Raw genomic sequence first — 25893 nt, 5'->3', positions numbered from 1 at the left:
TCCCTCTCTCTGTCTCTCTCTCCCTTTTTCTTTCTTTGTTTTTTTTGGTATGTTTGAGACATACTTTCACTGTGTTTTTCAGGCTGACCTTGAACTTACTTTGTGGCCCTGACTGGCCCCCAGCTTGTGGTGATCTTCTTGCCTCAGACTCCTGAGTGTTGGTGTTATAGGTGTATGACACTGTGCCCAGCTAATACGACTTACTCATTTTGATTAAATACAACTGTTTAGCCTTTGACCAATATCTCCCCATTTCCTCCTCCCTGTAGCCCCTGATAATCACTGTTTTACTTTATGACCTACATGAGTTTGGCTGTTTTAGATTCCTTATATAAGTGATATCATACAATGTTTTTCTTTTGGTGAATAGCTTACTTCACTTAGCACAATGTCCTTTAGATTTATACATATGAAAACAAACAGCATTATTTCCTGCCTTGTAAGGCCAAATACTATTTTGTTGTATAAATATAACATATTTTCCTCATCTGTTGATGACCATTCTAGGACAGAGGTAGTGACATAGATACCCACTTCTATACAGGAAACCCATATTCTTAAAAAATCCCCTATTAGTACATGTTTCTAGTACATAATGATTGCATTCACTGTAGGAAATTGGTACATATGTGCAACACATTTCAATTCTATTTTCTCATTTCCTCCAACCCTGTTTTATGTTTCCAGCATCAAATTTATTTATTTAATCTACTAAACCTTATAAAGTTAGTTATAAGATATACAGATTGAAAACCAGACTAATAGACCAAAGACCATAAAAGATTAAAACAAGTGCGGTAAGTCAAAATATACTTATAGATACCCTGTCTTCATTGGATTACAATACATTTCCTTCTCTTCCTCTCCCTATTATCTATTTTATTTCATATGCTATATATGTTTGCGTTTTTCATATAAAAGAAACACCATAATATTTAAATTTGTGAGTCTGAGTTGCTTCACTTACTTTATAGTCTCGAGGTGCATCCCTTGTCCTACAAATGACTCAAATTTATCTTTCTTTTCGCAGAGTACTGCATTGTATAAAGTGCCACATTTTCTTTAACTATTCATCTGTTTGTATATCTATAGATTGCTTCTAAGATTTTTGCTATGATGAATTGTGCTGCTATAAACAAGTGTATGTGTGTATCACTGTACTATGTCATTAACTCTTTTTGGGAGATACCTAGGAGATGAATAGCTGGGCCAAATGGAATTTCTATTTTTAGCTTTTTGGGGAAATCTTCATGCTGATTTTCATATTTGTTGTATCAGTTTACAGTCCACCAACAATGGAATGGGGAACCCCACATTCTTACCTAGGGTTTGGTATAACTCAGTCATCTTGGGGTGGTCCCAGCATGTGGTCTGCGCCTGGTGACTACAAGCAAAAGCATCGCTAGCACAAGCATCCAGGATCAATCACGCTCCTCCGCACTTCCCCCCACCACGCATGTGCACACTACCCAGTGATATGTTGGATGCAAGAAGCTGCAGGATGCAAAGGTGAACCCTGAAGATCCCAAAGCACAAGGCTTCACCTTTACTGAGGAACAGTCTTGAGGTCTTGGCATGAGGAGGAAAAACTAAACTGGGTGGAGGAATTCTAGTGAACAAGGAGTGCTGGGGTAAGTAGCAAAAGGCAGGAAAGGGAGGGGCACATAGAGATTGACCTGCTTCTGATTCTGACGATCACTCACTTGATGTAGTAGGGAACTTTATTGGGTGAAATTGCTCTTTCCCAGGGAACCTGGACAGAGGCTGGTAAAGGAGAAGAGAAAGAGAAAGCAAGCTGGCCACTAACGCCTTTTACCTCTCCCAGCCTGCCATTCTCCTGTTTTGTTTTTCCCCAAGATAGATCAAACAAAAAAGATATTTGAGCTCATTGCTAGCTTCTAATATAACACTTGAGGGAGCAGTAATGTTTTCTTTCGTGGTACTTGGGATTCAACCTAAGACCTCTGCACTGAAGTATATATTCCTATCCCTTTTGTATTTTTAACTTTGAGTCAAGATCTCACTTGGTCAAGCCAGGCTCAAATTTATGATCCTCTTGTCTCAGCCTCTGAGAGTGCCACATTTACTATCATACGCAGTAGGCAAACATTTCTAATGAACACATTTCTTTCCCTGATGATAGGGTAAGAAAAGTAGAGATTGCCTTTGATGCCCTAATGCACTAGAGATTGGCTGGGGTATGAACAGCAGTATTTGGCCTTGGCCACCCTACTTTTCCACCATTCAGCCATAGGCAGATGGGTTTTTATTCTGTTACAAAGTAGAACTGAAAGCCCTTCTTACAAAGCCAAGCTTCTCAGGCCTGTGAGGGTTATGGTCCCCCCACGAGAAATTCTGCAAACTCATGCTTCTCTCAGCCCTTTATCTTCTGGTGCTTCCAGAAGAGGCTCAGGTTACTTAGTTAATCTATCTGCTCATCAGTTTCCCTGAGTACAAGATCCCTTTGCAGAACCTGATTCATGTCACTAAGTATATTGGCAAGGGTTGTAACCATGGATAACATTTATTGAGCTCCTACTATATACCAAATTCTATGTTTTGCTTTGTGTGCATGTCTGACATTCCTTTCTGTATATTCTCACCATATCACTGCTACAACCCTGGTCCGATCTACCATCCTCCCTCACCTAGATTACTGCAATGTGCTCACCAATAGGTCTCCCAGCTCCCACTCCCCATCAACAGTCTGTCTTAACCCAATGTTGAAACAAATCATATCATGCCATCCCTTGCTTTAAACCCTGACAAAAATTCTCTTTTTCATTGGGAATAAAATCCAAAATAGTTTTACCTACAAGGCCCTCTGTGGTCTGTCCTCCCAACACTTTCTCTCTACACTCCTCTATATGGGCTTTGCCCTAGCACACCCTGTTTTAAGGACTTGGAATCCTTATGTGGTATGCTTTTCCCTAAGCTATTCACATGGTTCATTATTTTGCCTCTTGGGCCTCTGTTCAGTTGTCACTTTCCTAGCAGGTCTCTGCAATGCCTCTTTAAAACCAGTTCTCATTAACCATGCCTTCTGGCATCTTCCACTGGAATGCAAATGGGCCAACTCTAAGGATTTCTGTTGCATTTACTGATGCAACCCTGGTGTCCAGAAATGTACGTGGCCCACAATAAATACTATTGAATAAATAGTCACTTAATTTCTGAAACCTGATTTATAAGCTAGGTAATATTTTTCCCTCTATGTACAGATGGAAAAATTGAGATTCCAAAAGATTAAGCTATTTTTTTTCAAGCTTGCACCACTACTAAGCTGAGGTACACTGACTCAGGTCTCTCTAATTGGAGAGCTTATTTTTTCAACTACCATATTTTTTTTTATCTGTACTGCTTTTTAGATGACAAGGTATACTAGACTCCCACCAGGCCCTTAGGGGACACCAGTAGATTCTCTTGGAAGGTGACTGAAGTTCTGCTAAGTGAAGTTCACTTTGGCTCACGTACAGGAGAGGAAGTGCTGTGAGCCGGGCCCAAAGTCTCGGTGGGCATCCTGGAGCTGCTTGAGCCTCTCACCAACTGACACCTATGGAAAGAATAGGCAGGGAGATAGATTCATTCTAACTAGTTCATGTGGGAACACTCTGGTGCTTCTAGGAATCTTTAGCAGCTCCTCCCTAGCCTGGCTTTTCCTTCTAGACCCTTTCACTATCTCCTAATTCCTGTTCCTTCTCCCAGCATTCAGGAGCATCTCCCTACTTCCAACCACAGTGACTCTTCTACCTCTGTCTACTTGCATGTCCAAAACCAGACAGGTTGTTCTCATTTTCTTTGGTTTAATCACACCCTGAAAACTTCGATGCTGAGAAACCTGCTCTCCAACCCCACATTCTTCACCAACCTTTTCCTATGCAGAATTTTTTGGGGGATTTGGTACTGGGACTTGAACTCAGGACCTTATGCTTGCCAGGCAGGCACTTGTGCTACTGAGATATATCTCTGGTCCTTCCATGTAGGTTCTGTTTCCTTTGGGCTTGAGAAAGTTTTCCCTAAGTCTACTTATCCTGAGGCAACTACTCCCAACTCACTTAAGGCTACTCTTCTACCTGTAGCTGTTTCCACCGGACATTGATTTGCTCCAGGGCTCGGGAATTCTCCATTGACAGATGTACATCGGAAATGGCAAGTTGATGGGCCAGATCATTCACCAACTTCACTCCATCTTTCATGGGAGAGAATTCTTCTTTGAATAGCTGGAGAACCCAAGTGCCATAGGAGACAGATAGTGGGAAAGAGGACCCATTAGTCATTTACTTAACCCTTCCCTCTTCACCCAGAGGTTTTGTTTCAACATACAACTTAGCTGTTTGCCTAGCAGGACAGCGAGAGTAAGGTGTGAGTGTCCACAGTTCTATCTGCTTCCTCTCCTCATATCAGAAAACCAGGGAAAGGAAAGATTACAGAAGAACAATGGACACTACAGCCAAGCCAGCCCCAGATCTAGCACACACACTAAAGTAGCCTTAGTCATCATACACACCAATGGAGTCTCAGCAGGAAGAACACTGTCAGCTCTCCGGGGGGACTATAGCCAGGGGAGGGGCCATGCATACCTTAATAGCCTGGATGTGCTCTGGGAGTGAATCAATAAAGAGGTCTCCAATGGGCTCCCAAGTGGCTCGGACTCCCTCAGCTTGGGTCAGAGTAGTGCTCAGTTCCTCCATTGCCCCTTGAATCTCCAATAACTGCTCTAGTGTGCGCTCAATGTGGCGGTGCTGGTCCACACAGCGGGCGGTCAACTTCTCCCATAGTTCACTGGCCACTGTTGCCTGCTTCCACACAAAGCGGCTCAGATTCTGTATCCGCTGTCTGGGGGAGGTATCTGCAAGTGAAGGCAGGAAACCAGGTGAGGCTAACCTTAACCAGACAGGAGAGCTCTGGGAAAGGCAGAGACAAAGACATATGTATATGTGTGTGTGTGGTGTATGCAGTGTGAGCACTAGTACATGTGTGTACATGTTTCTGTATATATTCATGTACAAATGCGTGCTTTTCTATAGTTGACCTCCGTTGGACATTCAGTTATTTTAGTTGAACTATTTTGAGATTTTATAGATTCACATGCAATTGTAAGAAACAATGCAAAGATTTCATATTCTCTTTACCCAATTGGTGGTATCTTGTAAAAGGATAGTCCAATACCACAGCCAGGATATTTTTTTCACATGCAATTTTTTTTTATTAGTTTCAAAACAAATAGCTTTTCTGCTAGCCCCTTACTGCACTAAGGATTCCCTATTCTTCAATGTGCTACATTCCTTTTGGTGTCTTACTCTCCTTGATTACTTCCATGTATTTCATTAAGATCACTCCTAAGCTGTAAGAGATATGAACATTAAATTTTTTTAAAAAAGTACTCAAAACACATAAAAATTTAAAAGAATAAATACTGGGAAAAGTACAGTTTCTATATACACCTTCATGAATTTTCAATGATTTCCAAGAATTTTACAGAGAGAAAAAGCTCATTTATATATGATCATCAGATTTTGCATTACTGCACAAATCTATAAAAACATTTGTTCTGTGCTCTGTGCTAACAAAGTCTACAAAGGTTTGACTATTGAGAGTATAATACGTGACTGCTGAATATATGTCAGAAAAAACTGGCATTTAGGAAGCACAAACTAAGTACCAAATAAGCAAAGATATTGTCTTTATCTCATCAATTCCATGACTAAGTATATTATTATTTCCACAGTACAGTGGAAACTAGTGAGGTGAGAAATTTCCAAAATCACACTTCTAATAAGTGTTGAAAATTTTAAGTGACCACCCAGAGCCTGCGAAGTGCACTTGTACACATTATGCTTTCACCATTACTCTACAAGGAGACTTGAATCATGAAATACCAAGAAAAAAGTAACATTTAAGGTAAAATTGGTCTTCAAAGCATTAATATAACTTTGGATGCTAAATAATGAAGTCCTTCCAGTAGCTCTTAAAGTACATTATGTCTTTTTTGGCCTTTTATTTATTTTTTTTTTTTTTGACTATTTTTGTTTTGGGTACGGGGAATCGAACTCAGGACCTCACTCTTGTTAGGCAGGTGCTACACCACTGAACTGCCAGGATTTTGATATTTATAAAAAGCACTAATTTTGTTCAGAGATCCTTAGTTTGTTTGCTTTTATGATGTGTGTGTACACATATGTGTATTGTCTATATACTTTTATCACATGTTGGTTTGTGTATCTATCACCAGTCAAGAGACCTGTTAAGGTTGATACTTTGAGTCAACTTGAGAGGTTCAGCAAGCACAAGGACCTGAGTTCAATCCCCGTTCCACCAAAACAAAAACAAAAAAACCCCCAAAACTTGAGAGGTTTGGAAGCTTAACTAAACTACTTAACAGGGCCAGAGGCCTCATTTTGTAAACATTCTCATCCTGTGCAAGAGGAGGGCAGGAAGATGCTGTGAATGCCACACCCACCCAAGAGGTGGTAGCCTGCTTGCTCATCACCCCCCTTCCCCTTTTTGCTCTTGTGGCTTTTGTTGTCTTCTGCTGCGTTGAACTGTTGTCCCTCTGCCATGCCACCCTGCTTGGAGCTAGCTGATGATGGACTGAAACTTCCACAAACTGTGAGCTAAACAAACTTTTCACTGTGAGCTATGTAAACTTTTCTTTCTGATGAGACCATGTTGGTTTTTCTCATTTACAGCATCATGAAGATTTCTTCATAATTGTTAAAAATGGATAAGATAGTAAAATATTTCAAGACACTTAATAAAGTCAATCAGCCACAGTCCTATTCACAGCATCCTGGAATGTGATTTTGCATTAATGTCTGCTTCCCAGTTACATGCAAAGAAAGCAGGCATTTTTTTTATGTCCTAGACCAAGAGAGGTTGATACAGAGTCAGTAAATCTGGGCTTTTAATTTATAGATTTTCTCTTTCTCCATTAGAACTTCTTCTTGCTGGAAGATTCCGAGCCTCAAAGCCCCAAGCTAAGTGGAATTGTCTTTCTCTTCTGAGATTATCCAATGTGAGGCCCATCGGGCAGCAAATTAAAGTACTAGCCCTCCTATTGAGAAGCTAAAAATAAACTGAGAGAGCAAATGGAATTGACAAAAGATTCAATTAATTAAGGCTTCTCTCTAGGGTATTCACAGCTTATCTGAGTGTTGAGGATTCTTTCTGGGGAAGAGGGCTTTCTGGGCCACCACTCAGATCTAATCATCACCATGGATCCTATCCTTTTTTTTCCACACAGAAATTTATTTATTTATTATTTTTTGCTGAATGTATGTTTATTTTTATACCACTATGGAATATTACATACGAATAAGGCAGGGTGGGAACATAGAAAGGCAGGTAATAGGAAGACCTTCTCCTTGATTTTTTTTTTGACTGGCCCTTGCTTTCTTCTTTACTTTTTTTTAATGGATCCTATCCTGCTGCTTTATTTGAATGTAGATGGAGAGTGGTCCTCCCTATCAAGAAAAAGTGTGAGAAGCCACTATGCTCAGTATCAAAAAGCCACAAGCATTTTCCTCTGAAAGGTCATCACCCAGCATTTTAGATTTTGAAAAGTTATTTATTGATTAGAGCATTGCCACATGTCCCTCTATGTTGGAATACAGCACTATTTTTTTAACATACTGTAATTTTTATTCACTGAATTGGTTCAGTTGGTGTGCCTGTTTTTTCATTTTCTTCCTTTTTCATGCATCATTAAAAGGCCATATGTACAGCACAGCTTTACGCCTCATGCTGGTGACCACTGTTTCAGGCTGTGTTCTTTCTGCTTTTACATACAACATGAATCTTGTTCCTCCTCAATTCTGGATTCATGATAAAACTACTCTCCCAGATAGCAGCTGAGAAAATTAGTTTGTAGAGTATATAGCTCAAAAAGAAGGGGCAAGAGCAGAAGATCACCCACCTTTGCTCTCAGAATGAGGTTCTTCTAGTTCCTCAAATGGATGCTGAGACAAGAAGGCTTGAGCTGACTCCAGTACAGAGTAGACGTAGGGACCCCGAGACTTGACTTCTTCCATAAAGGCCTGTAAAATTTAGTAATAAAATCAACAGGAAAAGAAAGTCTTTCAACCACTTTCCATTCTGTCCTGCACTTAACAACCTTTCTTCATAGTGCAACTTGGTTCCTTGGCTTCAGTAGAAAATAGGTTGTCCACATGTGAAAAGGTCTTTTCCTCTCCCCAGAAAGATGAGCAGCTCCAGCTCTGGTAGATCTATTTAGCATGAAATGAGTGTGACTCTACCACAGGACAGAGAGAAATGTGGGGACCTTGCTTTTCCAGGAGACTCAGAAAATCCCCTGTAAGGGGCTTAGAAAAATCAAAAGCAGGATAAACAAGGATTATATTAATGTTTCGTTAAATATACACAGAATATATAAATCAAAAGTGGATGACTGAACAAATCTCCATAGCTTGATTCCATCTATGTAACCAGTACTGAGATCAAGAAACAGAACTCTCCCAGCATCCCAAAAGGCCCCCTGGTGGTGCCTTCTGGTTACTTTCTCATCCTTTCTCTTCAAAGGTGACCGTGCTACAAAATGGTCCTTCATTTATATTGAAGTTTTCAGAAAATCATAAAGAATAAAATTAAAAAAGAATTCCAATTTCACCACCTAGAATCCACCAGTATTGACATTTAGATATAGCTGCATCCTATACCATTCCTGTGGTATATACATACATATCTCTATGTGCATTTTATACAACTGACATCCATCTGTATGTAGTTTTATATCCTGTGTGTTTCCCTCTCCATGATGTTCATTTCCCCATGTTCCTATTAAAAAACAAGGCAGGATTTTAAATATGATGGAAACATTTGGCTTTGTAGCATGCTAACCACAGATGAGTAAGCAGGACTGTACACAACCTCAGCTTGCTTTAGATGTATGAGCAGGGCTGGGTGTCTGTCTGTCGGGGTATTGCAGAAGGACTTCTTCCCCACTGAGAGACTGAACACCATGGTCTCCGCAATTCTAACCTACCGCGTGTGTTTCCTTCTCCTGTCGCACCAGGGCCACATCCCCTTGTAGGGGCAGCTGAGCTGACAATTCTTCATCCTTTTGGCTGAGCCAGTCAATAATCTCTTGGAGAGGGAGCTGAAGCTTTCCACTGTGGTCTGAGAAGGCCTCTAGGCGAGCACTGCATATAATGGGGAAGACCAGTGTTATGGTTTATGTCTAGGTGTCCCCCCAAAGCCTCATGCAGTCATGGGGTGGCTTCTGGGGTTTGTGATTGATTATTGTGGGAGTGGGTGCTGCACCCACCCTGGGGCAGGTAATTTGCATATAATGTGAAGAGGGGAGAGAGGCTAGCTAGCTGCCTGAGCTGCTGCCACTCCTTTTGAGCTCTTGCTTTTTGTGGCCGACATGTACAGATGCTCTCTGCTGCAATGTGCCAGTCTGCCTTGGAGCCAGCTGAGTATGGACTAAAACCTCCACTAACTGTGAGCTAAATAAACCTTTCCTTCCTTCATTTTGGGTGTTGGGTATTTGTGCCAGCAACGAGAGAATAGTAACCAAGATAACCAGTGATATTAAATCTTCTTTTTAAGTGGAAAAACTTAGTTTTTTTCCCAAATAAAACTCATGTGCAACTTAACATATAAAGTAGATTGAGGGAAGCTGCTCTAGTTGAAGTGGAGGGGTGCTTGGAACCTGTACCCATGCAAAAGAGGTCTCGAGCCTCTCCACATGGAGAACAGTATAATGTTCACTTTGTGGATCTCAGTTACTTTGCTTACATGGCCATCATCAGGCTGGGAGGAGAAGGAAACTGAGCAAGCACACAGGGATGGCAGCTGTGTGGTTCCCCTCCACCCTTGGTAGAATCCACATCATGTCAAACTGCTCATCCAGTGAGGCTGTGTTCAGCCTTTCCCTTGAGTAGGAGAGAACGCAGTAAGTGGAAAGGGCAAAGGCAATGGTTACGCATGGGCACGTACACGTGCAACAATGCGTACAAATACAAGCAGCCCAAGGGACAGAGAACAACTGCTTAGAGATATGAGATATGGAAAAAGAAGTTTTTATCATACAATCATCTCTGTTTGCCTCTCCCACCCCTCAAATGAAATATAAGCTGAGGTGTAAGTGGTAGGAAGGTGGAAGCCAGTTAAAGCTGCGGGCAAACATCAAGATTCGCCTTAGCAGGCAATAACAATTACTTTTACTTGTTGCTTTCTTACACCTGGCTCAAGCCCTTTCCCTAAATGATTGCTTCAACAAATTCTCACAAGTCTATAGGGTAGGCCTTTCTACTGCCCAGAAGTTTACATAGTTTGATCAAGGTCACGCAGTTAAGCCCCTTGAAGGGCTATGGTTTCCATAACTCCAGAGCCTGCATTCTTTCCATTTCTACAAAGTGCCTTATCTCCAGCATAATGCAGTAGAAGCAAGGAGTTTGGGCTTTTATGATAGGGGATGGTGAGGGAAAATTACTGACACACAGAAAAGTTGGAGAGTAGGGGAAAGAAAACAACATAGCAATTGCCTTCAGGCTCTTACTGAGCTGCTTTTACCTGCTCTGACAATGCATGGATGAGACCAGAGGGTATAAAAAGATAATACGGAGAATAGTTAACACACAACAAGATAAAGGACACTTGTGAGTGGAAAAGGAATAGAAATTTTATATATATATATAATTTTTTTTTGGGTGTAACCAGGGATTGAACTCAGGCCCTTGCACTTGCCAGGGAAGCACTTATTCTATAGAACCATCTCCCCAGCCCCCTAGAAATGATAATTTCTTTCATTCACATATTAGCATGTTTAACTTTAGAAAATATTTCTATATCTTAGATGAATCCTAGTGACATCAGTGTGGAGTAGTTAAGGCAGGTATTATTCTTCCACTCTTTTGTTTTTTGGCCTTTTTGTGCATGGTATCCCTGTGCAGTTCAGGCTGGCCTTGTACTCACTTTGTAGCCCAGACTGGTCTTGAACAAGCACTGCTCCTCCTGCTTCAGCCTCTTTATGCTGAGATTACAGGTGTGCACCACCATGCCTGGCCTCACTTTTTTCTCTCTTTTTTTATGATTAAAGAAGATATAATGAATCACACAATGACCATAATAAAACAAATGAGTTCTGAGTCTAGAGAAGAAACTAATAAACAGCTAGTGGTACTCAGCATGGAAAAGAATAAATCTTTTTTTTTCTTAACAAAAAGTAGAGGCTAAAATTCTGAGCACTCAAACAACTTATCAAAGGGGATACAACTACTAAAACTGAGAGTCCCATCTAAATCTCCTGACCTCTAACATTTGTACTTTTCCACATTGTCAGACAAAGAAAGGGAGAAGTGGATGGTGAGGCTGAGGAAAGGGGGAAATACAGACGGAGAAGCTGCAGTGACAAAAGGAGACCAGTGCTATCCCAAACAATTCCTTTAGGTACTTGTTTCTAGGGACCAGGCCTTACCGGAGGTTGTGAGACTTCTTTTTTATTTCATTCCAACACAGATTCATGGCTGATGGTTCCAAGGGGCCAACAGTGCCAACAGACCCGTTCAGCAGCTTTGGACTTAGGCAGGGAACCCCAGCACCATTCCAAGGAAGTGCAGGGGCAGTGATAGCAGCTCTAACCTGGACAGAAACACAGACATCCTGTGATTGCTGGAGTATGCTGATGCCCTGGTCTGTGTCTAGCCCAGGGTGGAAGTAAAATGAACAAGGGGAAAGAAGTGTTGGTCTCACGGTTCATAAATAGAACTAACCTGTGTGGGTGTGTTCAGGGAGTGAGATGTAAGACTAAGTTCTCTTGGTATAGGACAGCCACATAGAAATGCTGACTACTATTCTGTTATTGGAAATTCTCCCAGGACCACTGCCCACATGGGGTCCTGGAAGTACATCTGCATTAGGTAACAAGTTAGTTGGACTTGTCCAAATGTTGACAGCCATAGGACTTAAACTCAGCTTCAAGGCCCCACAGTTTATCTCACTTCTGGGAAATATAGCCAAGAAGCTTCCCCATAAAGATTCAGAGAAGGAACAGACCAGTCTGAGAGAACTATCAGTAGTAAGTTAGCTAGTTTCCAAATAGACCTATGCCTCGATATCATTTATCCCTCTTTCCCACTTGTACTTCCCACATTGCAGTCAGGAAGCCTAAAAATCAACCTCAGGTGCCCTTCTTATGAAATGGGAATGGGCTGAGAAAGAGGTAAAGTGGCAGCCTGGATCCTGACTGCCAAAGAACTCTGACCAGAGTTGGCAGCCAAGAGGACAAGCCACGGAGACGGCCAAGCCTAGCCTTGGGTCCTCAGGCTCATAGTCCTTTGCTTGCTCTTGTGCGCTGGTAGTACCCCGTTAGGTCACTGTGGAGTCGGAGCAGTGGTGGTTATACCTAACAACCCATAAGATGGTAACTACCTAGAGTACAGTGCCAGGACTACCCAGCCAGGGAAAGGAGGATGCAGGGAAGAAGAATTGGAGGAGACCATTTCAGTCTGGGCGTGCCTACTGCCCATCTTCCCATTTACTTACATGCCTGCCTATGGAAAGAATCTGGGTGTGCTGGTGGTTGAGACTCCTACAGCCCTATTCTCCTCTAGCTCATATTTCCTCCCCACGCAAGACTCTCCAGGCAATGTAGAAAACCAATCATCCCATTAAAATCACAGTTTATATCTACACCATGTAAGGAGCTCTGGGGACCAAGCTCAGAACTTAGCCGCCCTGTGGCCCATGAGATCATCCTACCTGTGCTCCCTGGGGAGTTCAGGGCAGGATCAAGCAGCTCCATGATTATCCCTCAGCAGGAATCTGGACCCAGTGTCTGGGGAGCCACAGGCAGGCAGAGTTCCTGCTGAGCTCTAAGAGACTCTGCTCAGGAAGGCAGACAGAGCTGAACCAGGCCAAGAGGCGGGGGCTGCCACCCTGTTTGTTTACTGACCCCCCAGGAATCTGGAGGGGGCGGCTACGTCAGGGCCTGGTCAGTGAATCAGTGCTTTGTTCCTGGGGAATTCCGGCTTGCTCCCAACTGGGCCCGCCACACCGGGGCCAGGAAGGTCCTCTTGAGCTGGCAAGGATGGCAGGAGTGGGACTGGGCAGTCCATGGTGCTGAGTAGGGGCATGTAGAGGCTAGTGCTTGTTGATTTCTTTTCTCTTTCCGTGGCAGACACAAAGGGCTTACTTTGCTTCCAGGCTCACCCCTCCCCTAAAGTGGACAAAAGGATCAGACCACACTGGTGACAAACCTCTGGAAAACAACTTTCACAAAGCTTGGTAAGATGAACTTGGAAAATCAGAGGCTAAGTAAGCCTCCTCAGTGGCAATGAAGAATATATGTGGCACAGCTAGGGACAGAGATAGCAGCGATGGGAAACTGGGGTAGCAGAAGGCTGCTAAATTTGATTATTCTTGAGTGAGTACAGGGACCAGAAGACTCATTGGAATCCACTGGGAAAACTAGGGGTTGCTCTGCCCTGCCTTTGAGAGACAGATAAGATTGGAGGGAGGGCCATGACCTCAAGCTTCTTACTATACCCTGATGATAGGGGAAAATGGATGATCTCTGGGCATCTCCTTGCAACTAGCATTTTCATGCTGGGGAACCAGTTTTCGGGAAATCTGCTGTGTCTGTGTCTGTCTGTGTTACTCTGAGCAGGGTGGGTGAGGGGCTCTTTCCCATAAGTCACTGGACAAAGGGAAGAGCCTCTCCTGGAAGCGGCCCCATGCTCTTTTCCATGTCTATCAGGCTTCCCTAGGGAAAGGTTAACATTCCTGAGCTTGGCCCCCACCTCTCAGTACTGAGGGAACACTTCACTTTTACCAAAAATGGTTCTGTTTCCCCACTTAAGTATCTCCCACGGAGTCCTCGGAGTTTTCCACAGTCCTCCATTGTTTACATGCTGAGGCCCACCTACAGGAATAGCTGGAACAGCTGCCTGCCCTTTCTAGGGCTTGAGCTGAGCCAACTCGGGTGACTGGAGGGTGGCAATGGATGACAGGCCAAGAGTAAGGAACGGTTCTAGCTCTCAGCTTCATTTGTGCTGGGATAACTGGGCTCGTACCAGCCCCACAGACTCCCCTAGAAGGGAATGTCCCAGAGGCAGAATGGCCCCTTGTGACCCAGCCATGATCAAGGTGTCTTGGCTTTAACCTGGGAAGATGCACCCATGACAAGCTGGGCTTCACACACCTTAGCTTTTTATCATCACCCCTAGCATTTTAGTTTCCTAACTCCCCTTTGGTTCCCAAATTATTCGGCAGTGTTCTGTTTTTTTCTCTCCCAATTGTGCATATACTCTGAAGTCCCACCTAGAAGAGCCAGGCACACAGTAGGCAAACCATGAAAAGCAATTACTTTCTTTCCCTTTCCCAATCAATTGCCTTCTACTTCTGGCTTTTGTGGCTGAGATATTTGCTTCTCACAACCCATTTTCTGTAAGGCTATCTACACATTCTTCAAATCTTTAAGATAAAGGGCTTATAAAAGAAAGAGAAACTAGACTATTGAAAGAGACACAGATTAGACTGGACCATTTGTAATCACAAAAGGAAGCTGTGAGCCCCCCACACTAAGTGGTAATGCTTAGAGGATGCACACAATAAATACAGCAAGTGAAAGGGCCTAGGCTTCTTTATCCCTTTAGCATATGAAAGTCCCACTTCAGGTAAGAGATAGGTTACTGGGGAACTCTAAATTGCCTGGATTTGAGAATATGTTAAAGGGAGCAATTGTTTTTCTGGCTAGATGCAGGAAACAGCTCAGGAGGACATGACCCTTATAGCTCTGTGAATTTTTATTTTCCTTCATTATCCTTGCCAAAGTTGGCTCCCCAGCACCCACATTTTCCATCCCCACTATCTTTCTTCTTCCTTGCAGATTCAGCTACAGCTTGCTCCCCTGGTATCAACTTAGCACTACATCCTATATGTGAGATTTTGGCAGATATAGCACTTGCACATACTTTCTTGGCCTCTGGACTCCAAAACCTTGTAGAGAAACTAAAAGTAAGCCTACGTGTCTCTCTTCTTCAGTCAGCTTTCCTTGGACATCGCTCATTGCCAGGAAAGGTAGCTCCCCTTTCTAGAGCACTGCTTCTCATATATCTTCTAACCACCTATTAGCATATACACCACCATCACCATGTTCCTAGGGGAGAAGAGAGTAGAGAGGCCAGTATAAAGCCAGGAGAATTCTAAAAGCGGCTGATCTAGCAGCTGCAAGGAAGACTAGGGACTTGAGAGGAAAAGCCAATGGCAGGAGGAAGATACCTATAGATTGTGAGGTACGTGTCACAGAAAAGCCAAGGCAAGGGAATGTCCTGACTTGTCCTAACCCATGCTTTGAAGAATCACACTCTTCTAGGACCTCCCCAGATCTGTTTCCTTTGGAAACTTAACATGGAATTGGATCCTTTGTCTTGCCTAACCCAATAACCTTCCTTACTCTATGTTCCCCATAAAAGGCCTCATGAGTGATAAGGTCCTAACGGAGGCCCCACGCTGTACAAGAAGTGTATGTATATAGTAGCTAGTACTCCTGAGCCTTAGAAAGCATGGATACCCTAAGAATACCCGAGATCTTATGTGCAGATTTTTCCATATATCTATTTTTGCCTCCAGACTCTTACCTGAGGCTGGGCACAGGTGCATCGGAGGCTGCTGCTGTGATGGAACCGGTCAGCAGTCCACCACTCACGACATCGTGGGAGGGTGTAAGGGCATCCCTGCATGACCATAGGTTGCATCAGAACCAAGGATCATGGGGAGATGAGGATAGGCAGCAGACAAACTGTTGACCATTTATTACCTGGAAAATTAACAAGAGATTTAGAATCAAGACCTAGAAAAGGCCTATGAATCTATCACCAACTCAGTTGCCTTGACCAGTCATGTGTTCAAGTATTAAAAGCTTACTGACCTACCCAATAGTTCTTCCCAGGCTTTATGCACCATAACCAACCTTACTGATCAAGGAAGTATTAAATGTTTACCTATTCTGCTTTGTGCTAACAATACAAAGATGAATTGCTGTCTAGGATGTGTGCAGAAAGCAGTCAGGTAACCTATGATAAGAGAATGTTTTTGTTGCAGATGGTATTATCAAGGTTGGAGAAGAAGGCTAGGGAAGCACAGGGTGAAAAAGCTAACTGAGAATGTGCATAGATTTAGAGACTGCATTTGAGATGAGTCTTGAAAGAATGACCAGACATCTACCTATGCAAAGATGGGGCAAAGCTATGGAGTGTTCTTGGCAGGCCAATCCACCTGAGCAAAGGCTGACAGCACAAAAAAGCCAAGTATGTTTGGAGATGAGTGAGTTCAGCATGGCTAGAGTTTAGGAGACAAGCAGATAAAAATGACATGGGGCCTATGCAGGAAATAAGGCTAGAAAATGAGGCTGTGGCCAGATTGGGTCACACCTTGAATGACAAGCAGATGATTCTAGCCTTCATCTTATAGACAACTGGGAGGCACTGAAGATTTGAAGCAGGGGAGTGATATGACCAAATTTTCCTTTCAGGAAGGATGTGCTCTTCTGCTGCCTTGAGCAGTGATCCTCCAGAGGCAAGAAGGCATCAAGAGGCTGATAGAATAAGCAGTTGCAGTTAGCATGGAGCAGGCACTGCACCTTTGAGAGATGTTGAAGTACAATCTATATGGCTTGGTGATCCATTGGATATGAAAGATGGGAGAGGTAAAAAAAGAGGTAATGTTTCTAATTTGGTACTTGGATGGATAGTGGTACCATCAATAAGCAAAAGAAGACAAGAGAAGGAAGTGAAGTCAGGAGTGAAGTCAGTGTTATGTAACAAGCTATGCTAGATACATATTCAACTTTAGATGTCAGGTGCTAAGCTTAGAAAAGGAGAACTATGAGAGATGAGAGGGAGAGGAGGGGAAAGGGAAGTAAACAGGATCAAAATGCAATGTGTATATGTACCAGTATCTCACAGTGAATATACTTATTATGTGTCCCAAGCACAGGGTTATAAAATATTTTTAAAATAAAAAAGGAAACCATAGATACTAAGCAAAAAAAATTGATATGCAAGTCAATTGAAGGTTTAGTGGATGTGTACAAATATGATCAGGATGTGTGGGAAAGATGATGTTTGCAAATGAGAAACTCGATCCATTTTCATACCTGGCAAAAATATATAAACCTGGATCCAAAGGGCAGCAGGAACTGAGCACCTTTAATTTCTGATACTAAGATTAATTAGCCACCATTTTTAGACCCTGTCCCAGTGCTTTCCTACATTTTAGGTGCAAGGGCTCCTTCTTAAGATTAAAACAAAAATCTCACTTCACCCACTCACACCCACAATAGTAACTGTGCTTTTAGAACTTACAGATTGAGAAAAACACATAGATTTGAAGATCTGTGGACTTTCCTTGTATCAAATACCCTTTGTCCTCAGGAGTCCAAAGATTGGGAAATTGTACAGATTACAGGAGCACAAGAGGTTTTGGTCTGAAACACACTTTGTTAGAGTAAACATCTCTACATATTATATACCTGCATAGCTCTTCATTTCCAAAACGACTCCTCTAAAAATTGTCGCAAGTGTTCCTCTGTGATCAAGCAGCACATAAAAGAATTACTTAGAAATGAGTACTGCTATAGATGTGCTGTATATATGTTATGGGCATAAGGGGCTCAAGTTTCCTTTTGGATTTGTTTTTATATTCATATTTTCTATTTATGTTGATCACACAGTAATGTATGTTTTTAATTTTCCTTGTTAATTTTTGTAGTTCTAGGGATCAAGCCTAGGGTGAATAACACCCCTAACACTGAAAAGTTTATTCTTTTAAAATCTTCCACGGGGTATGATGGCACACACCTGTAATCCCAATACTGAGGAGGCTGAGGCAGGAAGATCACTGTGAGTTTGAAGTCAGCCTGGGATACATAGCAAGACCTTGTCTCAAAGCAACCAAAAAAGAAAATCTTTTCATTTATTTATGGTGCTAGAGCCCAGACCCAAGAATGGTACATGTCAAGCAAACACTCTACCACCAAGAGTGCTTACTATGTTCTTTATAGAAATACTGGAAAATATGAAACTCATAAGGATGAAAACAAAAGTCGTCTGTAATGTTACTGCCCAGAGATAACCTTACTAACAGGTGTGAAGACATAATAATTTTTGTATGACAATATATGTATACTTTAAAATAGTCATCATATGCTATCTTTTTATAACCTTTTTTTCTTTTGTTATGCATTGTTTTAGGATGTCATTAAATATTCCTCTAAAACCTGATTTCTAACAGCTTTATAAGTGGTAGAGCAGTAGGGTTGAAGTCATAGGCTCTGGCATCAGACGGACCTAGAGGCAAGTCTACACTACTCAACCTGTTAGTGGTGTGGCCTGGAATAAGTTGACCTTTCTGGGTCTCAGTGTCCTCATTTGCAGACTGAGGATAACAATGATATTATCCTCACAGAATTATTTGAATTCTTAGAATTAATACATATTGTATTTAGATACCTTCGCACATATCTGGCAAGACTACATGGCTCAATAAATGTTAGATTTATTGTAAAATATTGTATGGAACGGACATATCACATTTATTTTAAGAATTAGATATAGGTTTAGAATTCTTCTGTTTTAGAAGTCAAACTGCAATGGACAACCTTGTGCATATTTGTGATTCTTTGCTTAGGACAATTTGCTAGAAGGGGGAATTCATGGATTAAAGGTTATAGAATCAATTTCAGGCATGTGACACATATTTCTAAATTGCCACAGAAAAAAGTTTCTATCACTTTATGTTACCATTAGTCATGTATGAGAGTGCTAATTTCTCATTATACTTACTAATGGTAAGTATTCTTATTTTATTTGCTAACTTTGTGCCTGAAAATGGCATCTTGAGCATTCCTTTGCATTTCCTTAGTTCCTCAGAGGCTTAATTCCCCCTCCTGGTTTCTAGTGGCCATTTGTATTTCTTCTTTTGTGATTTACTTGTCTGTAAATTAACCCTCTTCCCTTTTAATGCTCTATTGATCTAATGTCAGGATGATAGTTCACAAAAGAAAACCAAGATAAAGTCAGGGAGTTCATACCTCCTAATTCAACACAGGCAGAAAAGGACTAACTTCCTTCTGGTGTTAGTGGGATGATCATGTTTGTAGACTTTGCTTCTGATTGTGACCGCAAATGATTTCAGTTCTTATGTCTTGGCTTACCACTCTGTCAAATATTAATATTTACCGGGTCCCAGCCCGGCATGGTGGTGCCTGCCTATAATCTTAGCACTTGGGAGGCTGACACAGGAGGGCTGCTGAAGTTCAAGGCCAGCCCAAACTACATAGTGAGACCCTGTCTTAAAAAAAAAAGCAAAAACAAACCACATATATTTCTAAGCACCAAAACACTGTTGTTTCGTCTATGTATACAGCATGTTTTTATAGTCTATTAGGTTGTCTTTCATGATCCTCAGTGTAGCCTGGTAAAGTTATCCAGGGAAAATTACAGTCCTATTTTATAGATAAAAATGCAGAGACCGAAGTGAATCTAAGTCTCTTGATGCCTGGGCCAGTGCTTACTTTCTACCCAAAGATTTCTCTCTATTTTTATCCTGTCCTAAATTACCACCTGAATACACTGATCTTTTCACTAGTCCTCTTTTTATTTTGCAGAGGTGGCCAGGGAGATGGCTTAGTGGAATAAGCGCTTCCTTGAAAAGCACAAAGGCCTGAGTTCAATCCCCTGTTCCATCAATTTGCAGAAGATAGGAGGAATTAGAGGTGAATCACACTTGATCCTTGACTTGCATGTATAGGAAATAATACCTATACACAAAAAATATAATTTAAGACAGAAATGATTCATACTGTATGTGGGATTCAGAAATCATGCTGCAAGAGGACACAGAAGAGGAAATGTTCGCTTTTAGTTGGAAAGATTTAGAATAAGTTTACGAAAGGAATGTTTTTGAGCTAATGTGAAGAGGAGATTTGGACACATGGAATAGAGGATGATTTGGGGGCAGCAATAACTTGTATGTGCTCTCCCCCTAGGAATCCTTGCTATACATGAAGCTATGTCTTTTATTTTATTTTATTTTTTTTCTGTATTGTTAGGAATCAATTTAATTTGTACAGGTGATCATGAAATATTAGGTGGTTTGATTTTCTTAAATCTGGTACCAGCCCAAGATGTCGTGTTAATGTCAAAAGGCAGTGCAAAAATGTCTATTAACAAAACTGCTTACTAGTGGCAAGCAGCACAAAACACTTATTTTCTTTACAGACACCCTTCCAAATCATTCCTGATGCAGTCTCTCTCCCTTTCAGAGAATCAGCTGTGCAGACTGGTGAGGTTAAAAACCAATTAAAAAAAAACAAAAACAAAATAGAACCTATTTACAAAACATGCAAAAGAATTTTACGTAAGATGTTACTGCAGAACTAGCTGAAAGAGAATACAGCAGAGGGACAGAATATACCTTACTTCTACAAATATAGGTCCTTTCCCCTACTTTCTGGAAGAAATACATTTTTTTAGGGCATGGGCTATATAAAATCGCATACACTGCAAAGACAGAAACAAAGACGTTTGTAAATCCTTTATATTTCCAACAGCTGAGACAATATATCTGAACGCCGAGGTTACCTCTAGCGGCGAAACCAGAGCCAGCTATTAAGCAGCCAGAAAGCAACAGTAATTGGATACATGACCATTTCTCTTTTAGCACATTGTTTTCCTCTTCTAGAAATTGTAGGCGTCTGTTTAGTTTGATTGTCTGTCGTCTTAATGAACCTGCATCTACAACAGTCATGTCATCCGCTGTTCCTTCAATTGTTGCATCTACATTTGAAATGCCATACCTGACACTGTCATGATGAGGATTGGAAGTGGTGGCAGCAGACCCACCACGCAACACAGGTATAGCATCATTTGTGACCAGCTGTCCACTTTGGCAAACAGCATTTTCACTCATACCTGCCAACTGCACAGATTTCATCACTTTGAGGGGTTGAAGAAGGTCTTTCTAAGTCCAGAAAATCTAGCGGTCTCTCACTTAGTATAAGTACACGAGGTGGTGTATTTAGTGCCAGAGGTTTTAAAGGAGTCGACTGAATAAGATCAAGATCTGCTGGTCTTGAAAATGAAACGTCTTCATTATTTCCTGCTACAACAATCCTCTCTGGAACTTGTATTATCACACTAGCATTTGAAACTTCTTGGAATCCTTGTTCCAGGTCAGCATTTGGTGGTGCGACTTTTAATTTTTCCGGGACCCTCATTCGCCGACTAATACCTTCGGTGTATTCCATTTCATACCGAATTTGGCTAATTTCTGCCAACTCAGCAGCAGTGGGAGAAGGAAATGCTGCCACTCTAACCAAATGTGTACCAAGTGCTACTCGTTGTTTGGCACTATCTGCTTCTGAGCTTCATATTAATCCTTAACTTGCTTCCCGTGCATGGGCTGGACTTGGAGCCTCGTCAGTCCCCCTGGGACCCCCAGAGCGTCCCGGACAAGGCCGCCGCCCGCTGGCTCCCGGGGTGCTCGCAGAGGCCGTTGGCCGAGCGCCTAGGGCACCCTGGGCAAAGCTATGTCTTTTAGAATCAGTAAATACTAGAAATATTACTTTCATTCCTGATAACACATACAGATCCTTCCAGCAGGATTCAGAGAAGGTGTTGTTTCTCTTGGGTAGGGAATAAAAGCATTATAAACATGGAAAATATCAGGATTCTAGTGTGAAAGCAAAATTATTGACTTATGGAAGGAAAGGTCCATATGTTATATTTATTCATATTCTATATATTTTTACACACCATGCTAGACACAGAAAAGCCACTTGGTAAAAGTTTCCCAACTTGAATTGATTGTAGCTAAAAGGCCTGAAAGTGATTGAATTGAACTCCAATTATATAAGCACACAGGTCCTTGATTTTGTTGACACAAATACTAGAAAGCAACACACGAAAAGCTTTAGGTTTTGAATTTGTGTGAAATGATGTATGTATAGTGTTAGCATTTGAAGCAAGGCTTGAAATGGCCAAAAGTTGCAAATAACCTAAATGCCCTTTATTAAGGGACTAGTTAAATAAATAATAATGTTTCCATATAATGGAATTCTATACAACCAGAACATCTTACCAACAAGAAATAGTCTCATAAGTTATTTTTTAAGTACAAAAAGAAAAAGCCAAAATAGTCTCTATTTGTATAAAGAAAGGAAACATGTGCTTATATTTCTATAAGATATCTCCAGAAATATAGAAAAGAGCCTACTACCATTGCAGGAGGGAACTGAGGGGCTGCTCAGGCCATTCCTCTGGAATCTCCCTCTTGCCGTTTTAGTTTGCAGGAAGTAGGACTGCAAGGCAGAGGGGCCTGTCCTCTCAGGGAAGGAGGGACTCTGCCTTCTCTCAGGGTTACTCCAACTTCTAGAACTGTCTTTTCAGGGTGTGTGTGTGTGGGAGGCACTCAGAAGGCCATGAGATGCTCTGAAATCATTGCTCTAGCTAACTCTTAGAGGGAATACCTTTCCTAAGGTTTGTGGGTCCCACACTGCCTTTTTGAAAGGTGATTTACTTGAAGGCCTTTCATCTAGGAACAAGATTACTTTGGAAAAGTCAGGAGCTAAGGTGAATGAAACATAGAGATTTTTTTTAAAGGCCTTTATTCTTTGGAACAATCAAAAAGAAAACATAAGAGAAAGTATATTCTGTTCTGGATAGCATGCACCATGCTCTCAGGGGAAGGTGGCAGCAGCTGCTGCTCACAACCCCCTTTGTCTCTCCACTCCGGCTCGGCACTGCTAGATCTTTGGACCAGCACGAGGGTATTCTGCACCTGACTAACAAAGCGAAGACAGATGACAACTACCCATGTAGCCTCAGACCCACTTACCAGGCTGGGACATTTGGCCTGATGATGATAAATGGAGGGAGAGCAGAAGGGAAGGGGGTGGGGATTGGGCTTTCAGAGAAGTAAGCTATTTCAAAACACTCAGAGCTTATGCTCTCAAGAGTGGAGAGACAACAGGGGGTGAAAGGAAAGCAGAGCAGAAGACAAGGTGGGGGAGGCAGCAGGGAAAACAAAGGGAACCAGGGAATAAACACAGAGATGAAATGAATCCCTCAGTCCCAGCCTTTTGGGTCAGAGCCTGGCGTACTTCAGGACAGTACTCCTGTGTCCTTTCCGCCGGTCAGCATACTCATTTGTTTGGAGGTCCCATGTTTCCTCTTTTACCCCTTTCCTGCCAGTGCTTTCCAAACACCTTCCCTTCCCTCTCACCAAGAAATCTACCCTTGAACAACAAGCATGTCATTGAAAACCTAAAATAAATAAATAAATGTCCCTCTCCTCTCAAAGAAGCACACCCTGGACTTTCCTGCTATTCATTTTTAGATCACAGTTTCTCAAATTGGCTTGAGTTTCTATTTCTGGGTATCTTTTTCTTCTTTATGAATCCAAGCAGTGGCTACTACATTACGAACATTTTTTAATGCAAGTTTTTTTTCCCCCAAAGGCACATGCAGGCCGGCCAGCACACAATACACACACACACACACACACACACACACACACACACACACACACTAGCTCTAGAGCCTCCTCTCCTTCAGTCAATTCCCCTCAGCTGAACAAGGGCGAGGCTTGGAAATCATTTCTCTGGCCTACCTTCTGATTCTGGCAGTTCTGAGAAGCAGCTGGGTGGCTGGAAGCTGGGAGGCCAGGGCTGGGTTGCCTGTGTGAATCAGCAAAGAAGTCCCTGAGACAGGGATGCCGGCAGCTGCTGTATGCACACTCGCCCTCCGTCTCTCCCACCTCCCTGCCCTCCTTCTTTTCCTCCTCCTTCCCTCTCCGAGCTGCTCTGTGCTGCTATGCAATCATCAGCAGAGCTAACAGCATCACTGTGACCTCAGCCAAAGACACCCTCGACTGGGCAAATGCAGAGAGAGCAAGGGCAGTTTTGTAAAACTACCAGAGCTGTGGCGGCTCTCCGATCTCAATTCAATAGAAGCAGAGGAGGAAAGAGAAAGAGCCAGGGAAGCAGAGGGAGAGAGGGGGAGAGGAGAGGCTTCTGCTGTGGAGGAGGAGACAAAAGGGCCCTGGAGATCAATACAAGCTGCTGAACCGAGCAAGGAGCCTGGGCCCCAACTTACACAGAGTTAAGCCAGAGCCAAAAGCGACTTCAGTGCCAGTGCTTGGCATGGGGTTCTCAGCAGCTAGGCCAGGATTCAGTTTCTGTGCTAGGGATTGAAATGTTTTGCTCTAAAATTGCCACTTGTAGTCAAGATGCCATCTTGGGCAGAGGGTAGTCTGCCAGGATCCCTGAGTCCCATCTTCATATCTTCACTACTTCTTAGAACTTACATGTGGGGAAAAATCCCTCAACAAGTGGAGGAAACAAAATGGACTTTAAATAACTTGAGAAAATACAGATCGTATGTGCCTTCCTTCGGTGACTACCCCCAATCATGCCCTCTGCTTCTTCCCCAGATCAGTCTATAACTGTGGACTGTAACTGTTATTAAAAGAGTTTGAGCTCCGCACACCCCGAGAGACCTGGCAGAAGCGACTATTGCAATGGAGATATTTTATCTCCTTACTGAGTGCTCGGCATACACTAAACTATATAGTTAATACATCTATGTTGAATGAATAAATTACATGAGTGGAAGGGACAATGGATGGAAGTCAGAAGTTCCTGTTTCCATGCTGCTCCACACAGAGACCAAGACCTAAAGCCCCAGCAGCTCCAGGCCGGCAGAGTATAAGAGAAGCACTTTCCCCCTGCCATTATTGAGAACAGTGTGCCTGACAGAAAGAAACTGGCTGGCAAGTGAGTTGTTTAACTTCATTGATGGCTTCTGAAAATTCTGTATGCCCTGATGGCACCAGAATGTAGAACAGAAAATGTTTACTGGTCCATAGGACCTAAATCTAATGTGTACAAAGTGTCTAAAGAACTGAGAAGAGGGGCTGGTGAGATGGCTCAGTGGTCTGGAGCACCTACTTGGAACAAGCTTGGCAAAGAAGAGGGACCGCAGTTCAATCCCCAGCACCACATGCCAGCCAGCCCTGCCCCCTGGTGGGCTGAGCTGGCCACACACACACACACACACACACACACCCATAAAAAAAAAAAAAAAAAAAAAGAACTGAGAAGAATGTTTGCTTGCTTGCTTGTTTGTTTGTTTATTGAGACAGGGTTTCACTATACATTTCAGGCTGGCCTTCAACTTACTGTGTAGCCCAGGTTGGCCTTGAACTTGTATCGATTCTCCTGCCTCAGCTTCCTGAGTGCTGAGATTACAGTTGTATACTACTATACCTTACCAAATTATAATATTAGAATGGCATCTTTTAATTTTGTGATCTTTTAAGAAGAAGGCATTGTAAAATTATTATTTATTTTTAATTGACAAATTATGCATATTTATGGGGTATAATGTGATATTTTGCTCTATGTATACATTATAGTCAACCTACTAATTAATATATCTATCATCTCATGACATCATATTTCTTGATGAGAATGTTAAAAATCTGTTTTTTTTAAATTTTGAAAAATCATTTATTTATTTATTTGGTATAGGGTCTTGCTATGCAGCTTGAACTCATAGTGATCCTCCTGTTTCAGCCACCCCAGTGCTGAGATTACAGGTGTACACCACCATATCTGGTTTTGGGGGCTATCACGGCATACCTGAGATTCCGGGGCCAGCATGGCATGTGATAATGGGGATTGAACCTGGGTCCTTGTGCTTCTAGGCAGATGCTTAGATTGCTGAGCTATTTCCCAGCTCCTTAAAAGTCTGTTTTTAAGCAATTTTGAAAACAAATCATTGTGAACTGTGGTTACACTGTTCGGTATTATCATGACTGAAGCCTTCTGTATATTCATTATTGAAAAGCCTCAGCTAGAAAATAACT

The 25893-nt window shown here is 42.2% G+C and overlaps 1 protein-coding gene and 1 pseudogene across 1 annotated transcript in view; both read right to left on the bottom strand.

The window, feature by feature from the left end:
- Positions 1-23816, bottom strand: part of Drp2 (dystrophin related protein 2) — a 42538-nt gene extending 18722 nt beyond the window's left edge. The window contains exons 1-10 of the mRNA XM_004643340.3: positions 23635-23816; positions 15603-15781; positions 11441-11604; positions 9002-9158; positions 7916-8036; positions 4581-4849; positions 4074-4220; positions 3475-3553; positions 1704-1764; positions 1323-1384 (exon numbers count right to left, since the gene is read on the bottom strand). Coding sequence (XP_004643397.1) covers positions 1323-1384; positions 1704-1764; positions 3475-3553; positions 4074-4220; positions 4581-4849; positions 7916-8036; positions 9002-9158; positions 11441-11604; positions 15603-15719 — 1177 coding nt within the window. The 5' untranslated portion in view covers positions 15720-15781; positions 23635-23816. The remainder of the gene's footprint in view (positions 1-1322; positions 1385-1703; positions 1765-3474; positions 3554-4073; positions 4221-4580; positions 4850-7915; positions 8037-9001; positions 9159-11440; positions 11605-15602; positions 15782-23634) is intronic.
- On the bottom strand, positions 20344-25687 carry LOC101582530 (annotated as a pseudogene).
- Between the last annotated feature and the right edge of the window lie 206 nt (positions 25688-25893).

Source organism: Octodon degus, unplaced genomic scaffold, assembly GCF_000260255.1.
Source record: "Octodon degus isolate 3935 unplaced genomic scaffold, OctDeg1.0 scaffold00171, whole genome shotgun sequence".
In the NCBI taxonomy this organism is placed as follows: domain Eukaryota; kingdom Metazoa; phylum Chordata; class Mammalia; order Rodentia; family Octodontidae; genus Octodon; species Octodon degus.
The sequence above is the reverse complement of the archived record's forward strand: the minus strand, read 5'-3'. Positions and strand labels throughout refer to the sequence as shown.